The sequence below is a fragment of the Sceloporus occidentalis genome, unplaced genomic scaffold (genome assembly GCF_023333645.1).
Source record: "Sceloporus occidentalis isolate IW3139 unplaced genomic scaffold, rSceOcc1.0.p SCAF_3, whole genome shotgun sequence".
Taxonomy (NCBI): Eukaryota; Metazoa; Chordata; class Lepidosauria; order Squamata; family Phrynosomatidae; genus Sceloporus; species Sceloporus occidentalis.
In genome coordinates, this window is record NW_028316983.1 from 44,277,821 (window position 1) to 44,293,428 (window position 15,608).

The window sequence follows — 15,608 nt, forward strand, 5'->3', positions numbered from 1 at the left end:
TAATGTACTAGCCTGCTGACCTGAGCTACAGCAATTTATCTTGGATGTAATTTTGTTGGATCTTACTTCAGAATATACATGTATTTTAGAGTGGGTGACTGGATAGCCATATCAGGCTAACTCTTTAAATCTTTCATGACATTAAGGTGGCAGCTGCATGTTATGTACAAATGTGTATAATAAATCCTTAGTAACTTTAAAAGCATATTGGAAAAGCATCTCAAAAGATGGGAGTTTGAGTCAGAAAGGGAAGGTGTTTAACCTTTTTCCTAATCACAATTTTTCTGCTCCAACCCTCCATCCCTATAACCTTCTTTGAATTCAAAATACTGTACTTGCTTTGAACCTTTTGTTGGGGGAATGGGAGAGCTACTGGGATAGATATGATCGGCAGGGAAACAGAAGGAAAAAGCATTACTCAGTTACCATGTCCCTAACCCTTCACTTCTGAGCATGTTTTCTTTTTTAAGAGTCAGCATGCCATTAGGTCTCTGTCAACATGCATTTACAGATAATGTGCTATTAGAGGCCAACAGTGTGTTCTTACAACTAAGTTCTTTGAGCACTGATCTATGTAGAAATGTTTCTTAGATTCTAAGAACTTAGAGCATTGCACAGCTTAGGTTCTTTGAAGACAAAGGAGAGACTAATTTCTTGTCCACTATCTTGTTCTGTGTCTATCAGTCTCATGTCTCAAAAGAGGCCCTTGGATGGGGTTTCCTTGAAGGGCCTTTTGTGTCATGAGAATGTCCTTTGGAAGGGAAACAGCTGGACTTCAAAAACAAACTATGGTGGATTTAGCTAGCTTGAGAAAACTAGGAGGGTTTTTGGGTTTTTTTGGCTTGCTTGTTTGCTTTTGCTCTTCGTAGGTGTGCTGAGACTGTGTTGCTTCCTGCTGTTAAATCCAATTTGTACATTCCGTGGGAGATTTCCTCAAAACCATCCAGATTTTCTCTTCCTTACGTTGTGTGTTCCAAGGGCCGACTGTCTGTTGATATGAGAAAGAGTAAGGTAGAGTCTTTCTAAGCTCAAGGCACTGAACTGGGGGCTTGGGCTCTATTTTTGACTTGCCTTATGAACCCAAATGACAAGATGTGTGCCTACAGAGATCTACATATTGTAGAAAATAAGAAATGTCCTCCTTTGCCTTTCGTTCCTGCCCCTTCCCTCCTGGCAAAGGTAATTCCACATAGCTCTGCATTTTTGGTTGCCCACTCAGTTATCAAAAATTCCATTTAGAAATCGCAGCTCGGCATGTGCTTTAAGATAATTCTTTTGGTTGCTTCATGGGAATGTTTTTGTATTTGCGTAACACAAACATGTCACTAGTAGATGAAATGCAGACGTGGTTAAACTTTTTAATGTGCAAAATGATTTTTCAGCCATCTGGACGGGGTGCTCGTCTCCCAGAGGTCTATTGCATCGTGAGCTGCCTGGGATGTTTTGGCCTGTTTTCAAAGGTAGGATGAGCTCTGGACGATCTCTCCCCACATTTCCCCACTGCCTTCATACGTACTTATCCCTTTACTCTCTTACACAGAAAGGAATACATTTGGCTTTGCTTGTTTCATTTCATGGCTAAACCTACCAGCTTTTTTTTTTTAAATCTTTCTACTGAGCTACTCTCGGAGGGGGGGAGAGAGAGAGGGAGGGAGGGGGAGAGAGAGAGAGAGGGGGGGGGGCTAAATTTTGCTTGGAAACCATGTCCACTGTTCTCAGATCTCTGGGGACTGGCTGTTTAGTTTTGTTTTTTAATGATGTGTGGAAATGTATTCAGTATGTATCTGTACAGAAAACAGTGGCTCATTGTTATTTGCTTGTCATTTTGTGCCAGCGAAGAAGTAAGGAACCTGCAGTTATGTCATAGCTTCCTGGTATATCCAAACCAAGAATGATGATTAATGACTTCCAAATAAGCCAGGATATGGAAGATAAATTGAAGTCATGCCTTCTGTTTCTTGATTATTTGGAAGGTTTTAAATGTAGTGTATTAATCCAGATTTAGTGGGAAGTTATAGTTTTCTGTTGCTTCTCAGTCTGTTTCACCACTTACACAAAGACAAATGGCTATGGGTAGATGTAGAAAGGTCATTCATATCTTGATTTATTAAGCTGAGAACGTGATCATCTGAATGCAAGTTCTACCTTTTAGGTCTCCTTCCCTTACAGAATGGTTGTGAGAATGAAATACCCTTACAAGAAAACAAGAGTAGCTGGCACTACAATATGTGTGATTGAGAAGCAAAGGGTACTCTTTGTCCATCCCGATGTAGCTTCTTGTTGTTGATTGCCTTCAAGTCACCACCCAAAGGTTAATCTATCATGGGATTTTCTTAATAAAATTTATTTGGGGGTGAGTGGGTTGCCCTTTCCTTCCTCTGAGGCTAAGAGAGTGTTACTTGCCTAAAGTTATCCAGTAGGTTTCCATGGCTAAGTGGGGATTTGAATACTGGTCTCTCAGTATCAGTATCCTAGTCCAACATGGAAATGACTGCAGTTTCATCTGATGCAGGCCTAGAATTCTTTTTTTCAACAGGCCCCAGAGGTATAAAAATTGTTTGCAGAAGTGGACATAACCACCATTTCTCTTTTAGATTTTAGATGAGGTGGAGAAAAGGCGGCAGATCTCTACAGCAGTTATTTACCCTTTTATGCAAGGTCTACGGGAATCCCCTTTTCCAGCACCAGGAAAAACTGTCACCATTAAAAGCTTCATCCCTGACTCTGGGACAGAGGTTTGTGCCTGTTTATAAAAATCTGAGCTGGTTCTGTTACAGCTAGGAAGTTAGCAATAGCAGTGGAGGAGGGGAGGAGCTAGTACAAAATACTCTGTGACTGGGTTCAAGATGTGATGTGAAATTATTGTTTAATGTTGCCTCTGAACACAAACCTACCTACAAAATGTGGTTTGTTTGGGGCAGACAAGGTAGGAGCTGAAAACACTGCTTGCACAAGCCATAAATTGAGCTGCTGTAGCTTCTGGCTTCATCTGTTCACAGTCCTTTGATAAACCATAGTTGGAATCACTGCTGCAATTCAAGAGGCTACTGCAATGTGGAGAGGGAAGTGAAGAGCATCTGAGGATGCAGCACACAAGAAGCTCTAAACCATGGTTTACCTGTTTCGTATTTGGCATCTCAGACTGTTTGTATCCTTCACTATGGTTAGCAACACAAATCATGGCTTTGCATTCATGTGGAATTGAGTCTGTGTATGGCATGCTTTTCTTTTTTTAAAATATTTGCCTGGATTTTACTGTTGACATGATACATGGACTGTGTGGGTCATTTGCCATGGACACAAACTAAAGTTTTATATGCTACAAAACAGAATGCAAAATTACAACTTGTTCTTGTGACAAATGACTGGAATAGTCATCAATTTTAGTGCAAAGAAAGGAACTCTTGCAAACTCTGGACACGGTCTAGAGTCAGGAACAAATAAGTTGCCTTGTTCCACATCAGACTGTCTGTGAAGCCTGGTACTGTTTATTTTAATTGTCAGAGCTTTGCTATGGCTGGAGTGGGAATCATGCCAACTGCAGGGCTCTTTTTATGGGCTCTGGTTGCCTTCTGCTGACCATAAAAAGAGGCACAGAAAACAAGTTGACAATTCTCCTTTAAAAGTACCCACCCTTGTGCCTTCTTTGCACCCCAAAAGGAATTTTACCAAATGGCAAGTGGACCTATAGCCATTTCCAGTTTTGTTTTATGTAGCTAGTGCAGTCCACAGCAGGTCCTGCTGACAGTCAAAAGTGGCATTCTAGAGTTTACCTACTCTTTGCTGTAGGATTTTGAACAGAGATGTTTGGTGTGACCGGCTTCCTGACCTTCATTCTGCCTGGGTAGGGCAGAGATTGAGTCTGGGACCTTCTGAATGCAAAGGAAGTGCTCTGCCACTGAGCTGTGTCCCCAAAGACATGCCTTTGGGGTCTGAACAGTCAAAGATGTGTTAGTTGTTGACACCTCTGGATGCTAGTAGTGTCATTCAAGGATATGAGATGCTAAGGAAGGCAAGGTTATAAGACTTTTAGTAGTCGGTTAAGAAAGGAAATATCAGCAGGTCCCCTTCCAATCCCCTATGCTACATGAGTGTTAAGGTTACAGGAATCCTGATCTCCTCAGCACTTGGTTGCCCTTCTGAAATTGCTTATATTGACATGATAAAAACTTGAAAGTTTTGCATTGGTATTGTATGCTATTAGGTCACAATGCAGTTGGATCCTTAAAATATTCACTATCATGGATGAGAGCCTACTACAATAAATGTTCCTGAGCATTTAATGGTTGTGTAGAAGAGGTAATTGGGGCACATGCAGTTTTTTCTGTAGTGCCATGACATGTCAGTCTGCATTTGCAAGACTCCCTTCTTTCTATGCAGCTGTGAGTGGTGCAGAAGCCCTTCTCTCTTGGCCGCTCTTCTTGCCTGAAGCACAGTTCTTCTATGAGGAGATGATGCCCTGTGGCACTGTAGGTGATGGGCCACAGAGAACAACTTGGCTTGTGCTACTGATCTCTCTTGTGTACTGACTTGCTAGTGACTCTTCATTTCCTGTTGTGATGTTCAAAGTTTCTCTCTTTCGGCTGCCAAAATATGAAGTCTTGGTATGGTTTCCTGGCTTGCTGAATGCTTCAGACAGCTGGAAGAATTAGATAGTGGATACTGAGTACATTTTCCTCAAAAGTATCAGTGTCTCTTCGTTACCCTTAAATGGGCATACAGAAGTATATATCTTTCCACCAGAGAGTTTTTGACTTTGCATTCTGGGGAGGGAGACACTTTATACAGAAAACAGATGCTTTCCACAAAAATGTTGCTTGGAAGTTCCTATATTGTCTTTTTGTACAGATGGATAAAAGTTCTTAGAATCAAGCACAGGGAAAACAGTTACTTAACTCTGCAGAGGAAACCAGTTGTACACACTTCCTCCTTCTGTGTAGTACCACAGGGTTTAAAAGGTTACTGGGTTAAATTCTGGAGATCTAATAATAGTTCTATAATAGTTCCTCTTGATTTTAAACATACAGAGTTTTATTGCCCACCAGCAGTTGAGAGACAAAGTAGTTCCACCAAACCAAGAAAGCCGAACGCCTATTCATATGATAATGTGGTATCCATTGCCTCCGTACAGCAAATTGAGCTAACCCGTCCCTTAGACTCCCACCTGGAACATGTGGAATTTCAGGCCCTCTTACAGCACCTCAGTCCTGAGAAGATCCTCCTCATATTTGCTTCTGCAGTTTTGGAACGACGAATAGTATTTCTGGCAGAAGAGCTCAGGTAAACTCCTGGTCTCAGTCTAGACAAATAAATTGTGCTGAAGTCCCTTTGAAACCCAGATGATGGAAATACTCCTTAGTACTACAACTCCTGCCTTTCTCTATTAACAGCAGTGCAGTAACAAAGAATTCAGATACTTCTGCTGGCCTATCTGCTATTTTAAATCAGTCAGGTCTCATATTCTGTTCCAGAGCAAATGGGAAGGGAGAGTAGGTTGGCTGAGGGAAGCTCCCAAAGGGAGCTGGGTGAGAGAAACTGTGGAACTGTTGGAGACAGATGCTGAGCTAGCTAACCTATCCATCTCTGCCATTTGCTGCAAAACCAGAGTTGGTTGTTTGTACAAACCACGGTTAGGCTTTGAGAAGCATTATAGTTGTTCTTACAGTTTTAGCTGTCAAACTGAATTTCAGTTTTAAAATTGTAAAACTGCTATATTGTGACCTACCCTGAGTTTTCACATGTGAGTAATAAAATACCAACCATAACAAAGGGTGCTGGTTCATATGGTGCATAGTAAAACCATGGAATTCATGTCACAAGAGAAAGTGATGGCAGTCTATTTGAACAGTTTTAAAGGGAATAGATATAGTCATGGAATTTAGAGCCATCAGTGGCTAATGTTCAGGATAGCTATCTATCATCTTCAGCACCATAGTTAGCATGCCTCTGTGTATCAGTTGCTGGAGAATGTGAGACATAGAATGCAGCTACACTTACCATATATACTCATCTATAAATTTATGCCCAAAAATTGACCCCAAAATGCCAGATCAACTTATTTACCAGTCACTATGGTAATGTGATACCTGCTTTTTCAGATTTCCCCATACAGTGCGGAGAGGAATTGATTTCTCTGTGGAGCCAAGCAGAAAGAGTCCTAGGTGATTGATTGATATTGCTGTTTGTTTAAGAGTCCCTCTCCCACCTGGCCGGGCATCTGGCTGAAATGAAAGCTGAAACGATGCAGCAAAAAGCCCCAAGTAGAGTTTCTCTTGCCATATGCACATATACACACACTGAAGGAACCTCCAAGTTTTACCCTCTACCTATCTACAGGTCATGGTAAAATCCATAATCTTGGTCCCCAAACCTGACCTTGACTTATACATGAGGTCAACTTATAATTGAGTTTATATGGTAGGTCCTGCTAGCAAATGGTGGCCACTGTGAGACAAAACACCGCAGTAGCTGTGCCTTTAACCTAATCCAACACAACTATTTTCATGTAAGATTGAGTTTAAAAACCATCATGGCTACTAGGCATGATGGCTGGTTGCCTATTGTGAGAACAGAATACTGAACTAGGTGTGCCTCTGGTTTGATCCATCAGTGATCCATCACTTTATCTTGAGTGTCTTTTTCTTTCTAATCAACTTTATGTCTCCCTTTCAGTTCCCTTTCCAAATGCATTCATGCTGCTGCAGCTCTCCTTTACCCCTTTAACTGGGCCCATACATACATCCCAGTGGTGCCAGAGAAGCTTCTCAGCACTGTCTGCTGTCCAACACCCTTCATGGTGGGGATCCAAAAGCGCTACCTGGATGAAGTTCTAGATCAACCCATGGAAGAGGTACTGTCTTCCAAGTATTCACGTTGAAACAAAGGAGGTATTAATAGGACTGACTAAATATGTTTATTTGTCTCAGGCACATGGTCCTTCTAGAGAGGGCTGTTTTTTGGTTTAGGTTTTTTGTTTTTTTTACAAAAACAGATTTGAAAAGGAATGAAACTGGAAGTGGATTTCCAATCACTTTTAGTTTTGATGCTGGGGGTGTTGCATTCCATGGTAGGCCTGGGGTTCAATAATGACCCCTAGGCTCTGTGAAATTGCCAACCCCAAACTTATATATGGCTTTTGGGCTGACTCTGATCAGTAAAAAAAATTACAAAACATCCTAAGTCTTAAAGTAGAAAATCTTTTCTTTTTAAAATTGAATTAAACAGCTAAATTTACATCTAGAAGACATGACCCCATGATACAGATAAGCATTTAGGCTTTTCATAAAATCCTTCTGAAAGGATGAAAATTCTTATGTTTCCTGTCCTATTCAGTCCCTTCATCGGTTTATTAATTTGCTTAATCTTAGAGCAGTGCTGGATTAATAAACCCAGATATTGGTATGTCTTTTTAGGTGCTACTTGTTGATCTATGTGAAGAGAAATTCTTAAAAGAGGTAAGTTCAGCCTGAATCCCACATGATCTCCAACTATGGGACTTCAGTGAATGATGGGATATAAGTGGCTGAATAAATAAAATATTTCCTCTTAGTACTGCATTATCAATCTACCCCTATCTTTTGGCTCTTTCCCTATAATGCAAATGGGGAACATGTGCCCCTCATGATATTTTCTAATTGCTATTCCTATCAGCCATAGCCAGCATAGCCAATAATGAGGGATGCTGTGAGCTGCATTCCAGTATCATCTGGAGAGCCACTCAGCAGTCTGGTGTGGAAGCATGGCTCATTCTAAAAAAAAGGCACCCCTTACTCTCTCAATACCAGCCAGTCGCCCCTCTTTCCTATTACCTTTAGGCTCCTCAAATTTAGTGAGGATGAGAGCAGACCTGTGCTGTGATTAATGTTTGGGGCTAGAGCTCTCAGTGGCCCCTTTAGCTGAAGGGCTTGGTGAGTTGTACTCCAGAAGTAACATTTCCAAAGTCTTCATCTCTGTATCTTGCACACTGACATCTACCACATCCTCATTTTGCCAAGCCAGGCTACGGTCAGGAGCGCCTGTTATCAGATTCGGTTGATATGCCAGCTGCACCCTTTCCTGGAAGTAAAGGACCTAGAAACTGTAGTACACACACTGGTAACTTCACAACTCGATTTCTGTAATGTGCTCTACATGGGGCTACCCTTGTTCCTAGTTCAGAAACTTCAACTAGTGCAAAATATGGCAGCCAGGCTGGTCTCCGGAAAAACTAGGTGTGTGCGAATAACACCTTTTCTAAAATCTCTTCACTGGCTTACTATCAGTTTCCGGGGACAGTATAAGGTGTTGGTTATCACCTATAAAGACCTACATGGCTTGGGTCCAACCTATATGAGGGATCGCCTACTTCCATATAATCCACCCCACACACTCAGGTCATCTGGGAGGAACCGATTGCAGCCTCTAAAAACCAGATTAACTGCTACTTCCTAGAGAGCCTTCTCTGAAATTGCTCCCAGACTATGAAACGGCCTGCTGGACAAGAACTGTCAAATTGCCAGCCTAGACAGCTTCGAAAAAGCTGTTAAGACAGATCTCTTCCAATAGGCCTTTCCTTAATAGAAGTGCCTGGCCACAGAATGTGTTAGTCCACCACTCTGCCCCCATTATATTTTTATTGTTAAACTTGTTTATATTAATAGATATTTTAATTTTTAATTTTAATATGTTTGATTTTGTTTTAAGGGGGAATCTGATATATAATATTGAATGTGGATATTTTAATGTGTTGTGAGCCGCTTTGTTTGTCTCATCACAGAAAAGCAGGATAAAAATAAAGGTTTTATTATTTATTATTATTATGATATGACAGCAAATTCCTCTCTCAGGTTGCCATCTCACCTGTTTTGTCATCTCTTTGTAGGAAGACTGTCTTCCCTTCCTTAGTATACAATGCAACTTCCTCTCTGGTATCAAGGGATAGCTAATGGTCCTAGGAAAGCTAATGAGCCCTGGAGAAATCACTTATCCAGATGGCAACTCCCCAAGCCCATCAGCTAAAGGGGCCACTGAGATCTGTCTTGGGGGAGTTAGAGATCTATTCCTTTACAGATCTGACTGTGCTATTGGAAAAGGGCTTTTTGGAGCTGTAACTCCTTATTCTTATTTTCCAGACTACTATTTCAGTGATGGTTGTTGTAATAATCTCTTTTTTAGGTTGGTGATGAAGAAGAGATCTTGCCAGCCAAGTTACAGAGTGAGATGTTGTCCTCTCTTCCTGCGATGAATAACAATATACAGAGTAAGCAAGGACTTACCTATGCCTCCCAGGCTCCTTATATGCTAAAAATAGGGGAATATGTGGGATTTGACTGCCAAGTAAACCCGATGATAGTTTCACCTTAGGGTCGCCATACTCTACAGTGGGCCCCTTGAATCTACTGAAGTTTGGATCCAGGACCCCATGTGGGTACCAAAATCCATGGCTGCTCAAGTTCCATTAAATATAATGGCATAGTACAATTGGGTACCTTATATAATATGGCAAAATGAAGGTTTGCTTTTTGGAATTTGTATGTTCCTTGAATATTCTGAATATTTTCAGGCCGTGGATGCTTGAATCCATAGATAAAAAATCTGCAGGTACAGAGGACCAACTGTACCTACAGGCAGAAAAGCAGCAAATTCCTCCTAGGAAAGAGAGTTGGTATAAAACACAAGCAGTTGTGTGATGAAAGGAAGCCAAAATTAAAAGAGCTTATCTTTCATAGTCGATTTTTGATGTTGATCTTCTAACCCCCCCCCCCCCCCATCCACTTCAGATTGAACTGCATGCTATCTCTTTTGGGGTGTTGTCTCATCCAATATATACCTGAAATCTATCTGCATACACATGATTTTCTGGGTGGTACCAAGGCAAAGTAGGATTGAGTAGGTCAGTTCATATCATGAAGGGTTATTTATCTCTTAAGCAGTTATACTGTTCATAAAACCAAATTTGTGTGTGTGTGTGTCTACTAGTCAAATGGAATTTTCATATTTATTGACAGTATCTCTTTGAATATCAGATGCTGGGGGATATCTAATTTTGTTTTGTACTCCATTCAAAATGGAATAGGCCACATCTCAAGCTGTTCCTGCAAGGATATGAGAGAAATGCAGTTTGTAGATGCTCAAAACTTTTCATTTTTAATTTACATTTTTCAGGGTGAAGGTCTGGCCTTGAAAATAGAATATGGGTTTGAAAATAAAATATGGGTTTGCTCCCAAGCTTGGATTAAGCCCTGTGTAAAGTTAAAGGGTCTCTCCATGGTTTTGGGAAAAAATCATTAAAAAATTATATGCATTGCTGCAGGACATATGATACATGTCTAAGACACTGGGGGAGAGAGGAGCATCTTGTATCAGACATTTTGGAATTGGTGGAGTAGGAAGCCCCTTATTGAGGATCATCATGATTACTGTCTGACATCTCTCTGTACCTCTGTCAATGCAAATTACATACTAATTCTGAAAGTAGGCAGAGTCTGTCTTTTGGAATCTCATGCATGTGTATAATAATAGCATTATAGCAATTTAATCCCAGAAAAGTAGAGTTAATGTCTCAAGGTCTCCATATCATGCTGCCTTCAATGTATACGAGCTGAAAAGACCTTCATTATTGCAGAGCTTGAAGACTTTTTGATTAAAATCCCCATAAGGTTGAAAAGTGTCTTTGCTACATGATTTTGCCATAATCCTCATTAGAGATTAAGTGTCTGAGAACTCTGAAAAGATCCTGTAATTATATCTGCTCCCGGGGGCCTTTCTATGTGCAGATGGCACCAGTTAGCCAACATGAGCTCACTTGATGGAGCTGTGATATGCTGTAATTCAGTGTATAGACTGACTGGCAAGCTGCCCCTCCTGCACATGAAAAGGTCACCTGGTGATGAGCAGAGAGCCACAGTGTATGCTTCTAGGTAAGACCATCTACCCATTACACAGTTTGTCCAGACAATGCAACTTTTCATTTGTAGCCCTCATTGTTTTTATTTATGCATCACTTCTCCCATCTTTGTTCTATCCACAAAAATCCTTTAAGAAGGAAAATATTAGCTGCAGAATGTATTTTTGCTTGATATGTGTTGGAACTCCTCCGCCTGGAGGAGCCCCAAATCTTCACTGTGATGCAGTGTCTATAAACAATTCACCATATGGCAACAATCACAGCTTGAGGTGATTTTTGCAGTCAGGTGGCTGCTGGAGCTTCTGGAATTTTCCACTTGTGAGCCAGCAGAAAAGACAGTCCAATAATTAAGAATTTGAAAGAAGCATCATTTCTACCAAACATGAAGTTTATACGCTCTCTTCCTTTCTCTTTCCAGCACCTGAGGAGCTCAATGTCTGTGTTTCAGATACCTTTGTGCAGTTTTTTGTCAAGACAATTGGCCACTATCCTGCACACATCAAATGGAATCGAAGCGGGCAGGGCTGCTTCCAGGAGCGGTCTTTCTGCAAAGCCCCCACCTCCAAGACCACACGCAAGTTTCTGAAAAAATTTGTGAAGACACAGATGTTCTCCTTATTTATTCAAGAAGCAGAACAGAGCAAGAAGTGTGTAGCAGGTACATCCCTAGTCTGCAGTTTTGAGTTTTCAACTTTTGCTTTTAATCCTGCATAATTTTTTTTATTTAGGACTTTGCTTCCAGTTCGCTTGAACACAAAGGGCTCAATAGTTTTTTCAGTTTTGATGAAGACTTGGGATCCTTTCACACTACACAGTTAATTCTAAGGCTTTGATTCAACTTTAACTGCCATCACAACATGCTATAGGATCGTGGGATTTGCCACTTGGGGAGGTGTATTTAGAATTCTGTCAGAGAGCTTTGGTTCCTTACCAAGCTGCAAATCCCTGGATTCCACAGGGCACAGCCTATAACTGTGAAAGGGCCCCTGTTGATTGCTGGCCACCATTGCATGAACATTTGGGTGTTGGTTTATTCTCACCCTAACTTGACATAAAACTCAGCTCTCATTGATGTGGGAAAACACTGGTGCTCCTTAGAGAGGGAGCATCCTGTGTGTCCACATTCTGTGCTTATGTCCCCCAGATGGTGCAGCTCTGACCCTTTTCGAACAGGTAGATGTTGATGTGTTTTTCTTTAATACTACTCAAGAGTAGTTAATCCTTGCCATAACACAAGAGTAGTTGATTAATCTTGAGTAACTCAAGAATAGTTAATTCTGGCCATAACACAATCTAGAAATTGGAAATGTAACTTTCTTGGACTTCCCTGGAATCCTCCTGCTGGCATGGGCACTGGCCACACTGCCTAGATGCAGTCCAACAGAGTAATGTTTCCAAGCTCTGATCTTGACGCTCTTTGATGCATGGGGTGGGAATCTGTAGCCTTGTTGCATTGGAACAGCTGCATAACTGTTTGCTACTTTTAAAAAAATCTGAAAAGAGACGTATTTCTCCTCTTCTAGAGAAGGAACGTATGTTGCCCTATGAACTAAAAATAATTTTTATAACCATTATACAGTTTATAAAATGGGGGTGGGGGGGGGGAACCTTTGTGTTTCCACATATTGTATACATCCACAATTCCTTGCCATCTGCTATGTGGGGGGTGGCTGATGGGAACTACAGTACAAAACATCTGGTGGGCCAAAGAATCCCCATCCTTGCCTTACTAATTTTATATCATCATTTGACAGAATAAGGGCTAGGGCTGAGAGAGAGCAGCTTTTGTAAAGGAAGCACTACTTTGTGTGTACTTTTCTGTTTCTTGCAATTTTTTTTAAAAAGCATAGTAATTTAAGCTTCACTATGAAGTAGAAAATCAGAATAGATTATCTCCTTTTGCTTTGATTTCCTATTGAAAACTGTCTTCTAACATTTTATCCTTGCTAGGAAAGAGAAATGAGTAAGTTTTCTAGCTGGAATCAAAGCAACTTAGGCCCTGTATAGATGGGACTTTCAGTACGTCCTGGCGATGTACTAGGATTGCCCGGGAGCATCCTTTTTTAGATGTTCCCTAACCCTAGTATGTTACCAGGACGTCAAAATGGCAGCACCCTGTCTACATAGGCGCCGCCATTTTGACATGACGGCCGTGTCACGCCCTGACGCCACCACAGGGTGCTTGTGGCACCCTTTCAGCGGCGCCGGAAAGAGCTCCGAAATGGAGCTCCTTCCCGGAGGGTGCCTCGTTTCCGTGGCAACTAGAATGGCACCAGGGGGAAAGGGGCCAAGCAGCCCCTTCCTCCCTTGGCTGTGGCTCCCGGGGTGTCCTGGGGCATGAAGCCCCAAGGACACCCCTTTTCGGGACCAGGGAGGAGCGGCATTTTGCTGCTCCTCCCTGGTCCTGAAAAGTGCCGTATTGGGGCCTTTGGGCTGCTGCTGTGGCTGCCCTGGCCCCAATACGTGGCGCAAAGGGGCGACTGCAGCCTGCCCCAAATTGGCAGTCTGTATCCCGCCTGAGATAAAACAAGTTTTTGAAAATGAGGTCCTACTATAGTATGGTCTTGAGGAGCCGCTTCTCTGACTGGATTAAATTATAGTATTTCCTTATCTCATAATCATACTAGTTAGATAGCAGCAGTGATAGTAGCTGAGAAAAGGAAATTGCTTTTCCCACTTAAAAAAAAGTTAGTTTGAAAAATGGAAAACTCCAGAGGATATTTTGAAATCAGGATCTTCTGCAGTAAATAAATAATTAATGGATACACTTGACATGAATCATATTTGTAATGTCACATACAGTAGACTCATTAAATTAGTGGCATTTATGTAAGTGATTTACTTTTCATTCAACAGTTTACTCAATGGGTTGATACTAGTTGGGACTATCAGTAGGATTGAGGCTTGTGGGGAGAAATCATACTGTGCATTTGGCTGGACTTTGTGGCTGCTTTCCTGTTGGTGACACATTCTGGTACAAACTCCCTATTATACTAGTATATGTACTTTGAAGGTTATTGCAGAAAGAGGTATCCAGTACCTCCTTGTGCACCACCCCACAACCCCAGCTGAAGTCTCAGAGTGTGCACACACACAAACACATTCCCATGGCCAGTAGTTAGTGCTGGCAGGGGGAACCTGAGCATTCTTGGTGCAGTTTTATAGCCAGGACAAAAAAAGAAGAACCATAAAGTTCTTGGTCCTTCAGTGATTACAGCAGTTACAGTGGAGGTCCAGGAAGGTGAGAGCTTTTTTTCCTCTTTAGTTTCAAAACTGCAGCTGGATGATCTCTGGGATCCCTCCATCTCCATTTGTCCTCAGCAGACATTGGCATCAGTTGGAGTTGCACATGAGAAACAAAAGGGGAAGTCTAGTGGAAGGATGCTGGTGGAGGTTCACTCATTCTCTTAGCACATATGCTTTACCAGGAATTATGCAAGATGGTCTTCCTAACATTTCAGACTTCTGGACCATATATCTTCTAATCATTTTTTGTGCTACCATTTCATCTGAGTTTACTGAACTGCTAACTCATGTCATCTCCACCCACATATAACTACTTCAAATAACATGGAAGTGACCAATTATATTATTTAGAGAGCATGTGTGTTTGTGGGGGGGGGGGGAGGGTTGGAGGAAGATCCAAATGTATAGTAACTTGTGTATTTTCCCTGTCATCCACAGACTATTTTCAGAAAAAGTTAAATGAACATCAGGAACAAAAAAAGCAAAGGAGAGTGTCTTGAATGCTCTGATGAAAGGATTTCCTACCAGTGGAAAGGCAAGCCTGTGGCTTGAGTAATCATTTGCCTGGATCACAATAACACCTCGGGAGGAAGAGCAGCCTTTCCTTTGCTGACTCATGGAAGTGTTTTGCCTTCAGTTGTGAACTACAGGAGAGCAAAGTGGTTGTCAGCCTCAATTTACTATCTTCTCCTCTTTCTCAAGACTGGCACTACAAGTTGCTCTTTCACCTAAGTAGAAAGTTTGGCTGTAATTTTGTAGCTCAGCTGACAAGACAACACTGCCATTTTAAGAAAGTAACAATGCAAAAATTTTAACAAATCAAATGATCATCTTGGTCAAAATGGCACTCTAGATTTCTCTAGAAACAGCCCTTTAATGCGGATGTGGGGTGGTTAATGATGACAGACTGTATGTAGACAGTGTGCGAAATTCATTGGAAACATTTTTATTGTCATTAAAATGGTTTCTACTCCAAAGGCTTGTTCCTAAATGACTTGTTTCTGATGGGCTTCTGTTATTGCCCTGAGGTATTTCATATGTTTTATACAGATGCCTTTCTACATAGAATCATAGACTTGTAAGAGACTAGAAGTGCCATCCAGTCCAACCCCTTGCCATGCAGGAAGTCACAATCAAACTACCCCTAAGAGATGGCCATCTAGTCTCTGTTTAAAGACCTCCAAAGAAGGAGACTCCACTACTCTCTGAGGGAGTGTGTTCCACTGTCCAACAGCCCTTACTGTCAGGAAGTTCCTCCTAATGTTGAGGTGGAATCTGTTTTCCTGTAGCTTGCATCCATTGTTTTTGTTTTCTAGTCTGTGGAGCAGCAGAAAACAAGCTTGCTCCATCCTCAATATGAGACCCCTTCAAATGTTTAAACAGGACTATCATATCACCTCTTAACTGTCTCTTCTCCGGGCTAAATATACCCAGCTCCCTAAGCCTTTCTTTGTAAGGCATGGTTTCCAGACCCTTG

The 15,608-nt window shown here is 41.5% G+C and overlaps 1 protein-coding gene across 2 annotated transcripts in view; it reads left to right on the forward strand.

The window, feature by feature from the left end:
• DENND2D (DENN domain containing 2D) overlaps positions 1-15,080 on the forward strand; it is a 33,678-nt gene extending 18,598 nt beyond the window's left edge. The window contains exons 5-12 of one of the 2 annotated variants that reach the window (XM_089514252.1): positions 1,383-1,460; positions 2,595-2,735; positions 5,132-5,280; positions 6,673-6,850; positions 7,413-7,454; positions 9,154-9,238; positions 11,304-11,543; positions 14,570-15,080. In XM_089514252.1, the coding sequence (XP_089370378.1) occupies positions 1,383-1,460; positions 2,595-2,735; positions 5,132-5,280; positions 6,673-6,850; positions 7,413-7,454; positions 9,154-9,238; positions 11,304-11,543; positions 14,570-14,631 (975 nt within the window). In that variant the 3' untranslated portion in view covers positions 14,632-15,080. The remainder of the gene's footprint in view (positions 1-1,382; positions 1,461-2,594; positions 2,736-5,131; positions 5,281-6,672; positions 6,851-7,412; positions 7,455-9,153; positions 9,239-11,303; positions 11,544-14,569) is intronic. The other variant, XM_089514253.1, reaches the window with a different exon arrangement.
• The last annotated feature ends 528 nt before the right edge of the window (positions 15,081-15,608 follow it).